Genomic DNA, 2,110 nt, shown 5'->3' with positions numbered 1-2,110 from the left:
ATTGGTTGCAGTTCGCTAACTAAACTCTATCGCGCATTCTTCAGTTGTAGTACTCGATTTAATAAAAATTGTTTTGAATAACTAGGCACAACAGAAACAAAAAGCCTTAATTATTAATTACAGCACCACTAGGACATACTCTACACGACAAACCAAATTTTACTCCATCTCAATTAGCCTTAAAACAATACGCACACAATAAAAATTCATCAAACTGTAAACATCCACATCAAGAAAATTATCAAAAAAATATGTGTATAACTTCTAGTCGTGATACAGGTTTGGTCTAGCATCTTCAACAGCAAAGCAAACAAAACTACTCAACTTTCTATAGTTATATCTTCGATTCGAGATAACCAATTTGTGATTTCTTGAGCTGAAACTGAGCTGAGAAGATGGTGTGTTCGAGTTATTAAGACAACGTTGACAACGTTGGCGGTGGTCTGAATAATTGTGGAGGTGATTCTAAAAGAAAAGACAAATTCATCAACAAGTTAATCATCCACTATGATATCTTCTTGGTGATCTTGCGTGTCTAGTAAAACAAACGAAGTTTTTTTGATAAGTTTAAAATAATAAAATACATAACACAAGATATTGCAAACACAAAAAGTTGCATATGATATATCATGAATAGCAAGATATCGCATTTATTGATTAATCTCAGTTACAGGGATCACAAGCACAGGAATTATATTACAAGAACATCAAAAATTCAAAATACATAACACAAACATGGGGAAATAAAATGAAGACCATGTTCTCGGTCTTCAAATATAACATAGCTCCTCCTCGTCTTCAACAGGATAATCAAAATTGGTCTCACCACAATCAACAATTGTAACCGGCATAGTGGTCAATCCATCCGGCAATCCAACACCTTCCATGGCTTCAATGACATGCATACCTTGTAAAACTTGTCCAAAAGCAACTTGTTTCCCATCCAACCAATCCGTCTTTGTTGTACAAATGAAGAACTGGGATCCATCAGCTCCCTTTTCCGTATTTACCATTGATAAAATTCCAGGACCAGTATGTTTTTTTACGAAATTCTCAGAAAGAAACTTGTCAGAACCATAAACAGACTCTCCTCCACTTCCATCGTGAAGAGTGAAATTCCCTCCATGGCACATGACTCCCGGAATAATTCGGTGAAAAGTGGATCCTTTGTAGGGTTTGCCTGATATCTTGCTAATTCCCTTATTTCCAGTGCAAAGTGCGCGGAAGTTTTGAGCAGTGATTGGAGTAGTATCATAAAAAAGTTTCATTATAATACGACCAGATGATGTGCCACCTATTGCAATATCAAAGAAAACCTCAGGAGTCATGTTCTGCCCATAAGCCTTTCCATTGATGAGCTGCCCACAGTCTGCTATGATCACCGGTTTGATAGGTTTAGAAGAGGCTGTGGGAGTAGTAGTGATAGCATTCAGCACATCCAAGCCGCTGACAACTTGTCCAAATACATTTGGAAGATTTTCTTTTAGGAAAGGACTGTCCTTGGTGGAAATGATGAAGTGCGATCCGTTTTCTGCTCCTTTTCTTCCAGTGTTCATTGTCAAAGTTCCTGGTTTGTCATGCTTCCTTACCGACTTCTCAACATCAAAGTTGTCACCATAGATAGACTCCCCTTTACTGTAATCACTATGTCCTACCAGGACATAGGCGTTTGAATTCCCAAAATAAAAACTGAAACCCTTGTAATGCAAAGGCTTACCTTGGCGACCAATACCCCTCTAACCGGTGCAAAGTGCACGAAAGTTCTCGGCAGTAATGGGACATTCGTCTGCATATAGCTCTATTTCCATGCGACCCACCGGTTCTCCACCGATTGTTATATCCAAAAAAACAATGGGGTTTTCCATTTATATATGTGTTTCGGAATAATTGAAATATAAAGAAGAAGAAGAAGAAGAAGAAGAAGAAGAAGAAGAAGAAGAAGAAGAAGAAGAAGAAGAAGAAGAAGTAGTGCACTAGATAAGTATTTGCATACTAAAGAACTTTGCATATATATAGCCATCAAATTGGTCAGACAGCCATAGAATCAATACTACTGATGTAATTAAAAGGTTACTTACTGTATTGTTCAAACACGTTCGCTAGGTGGGCG

General features: G+C 37.6%; 1 protein-coding gene across 1 annotated transcript; it reads right to left on the bottom strand.

Annotated features, from left to right (window-relative positions):
- Positions 1-642: 642 nt before the first annotated feature.
- LOC141723372 (peptidyl-prolyl cis-trans isomerase-like) lies at positions 643-1,895 on the bottom strand. The gene has a single exon (XM_074525159.1). It carries the CDS (start codon positions 1,554-1,556, stop codon positions 771-773), a length of 786 nt encoding a protein of 261 aa, XP_074381260.1. The 5' UTR covers positions 1,557-1,895; the 3' UTR covers positions 643-770.
- Between the last annotated feature and the right edge of the window lie 215 nt (positions 1,896-2,110).

This window comes from Apium graveolens, chromosome 1 (genome assembly GCF_009905375.1).
Source record: "Apium graveolens cultivar Ventura chromosome 1, ASM990537v1, whole genome shotgun sequence".
NCBI lineage: Eukaryota > Viridiplantae > Streptophyta > Magnoliopsida > Apiales > Apiaceae > Apium > Apium graveolens.
This window is presented reverse-complemented; position numbering and strand designations above follow the sequence as displayed.

What these genes read in the sequence shown, in the direction of transcription:
- LOC141723372 (XM_074525159.1), bottom strand. Translation starts at nt 1,556, where the DNA reads ATGAACACTGGAAGAAAAGGAGCAGAAAACGGATCGCACTTCATCATT.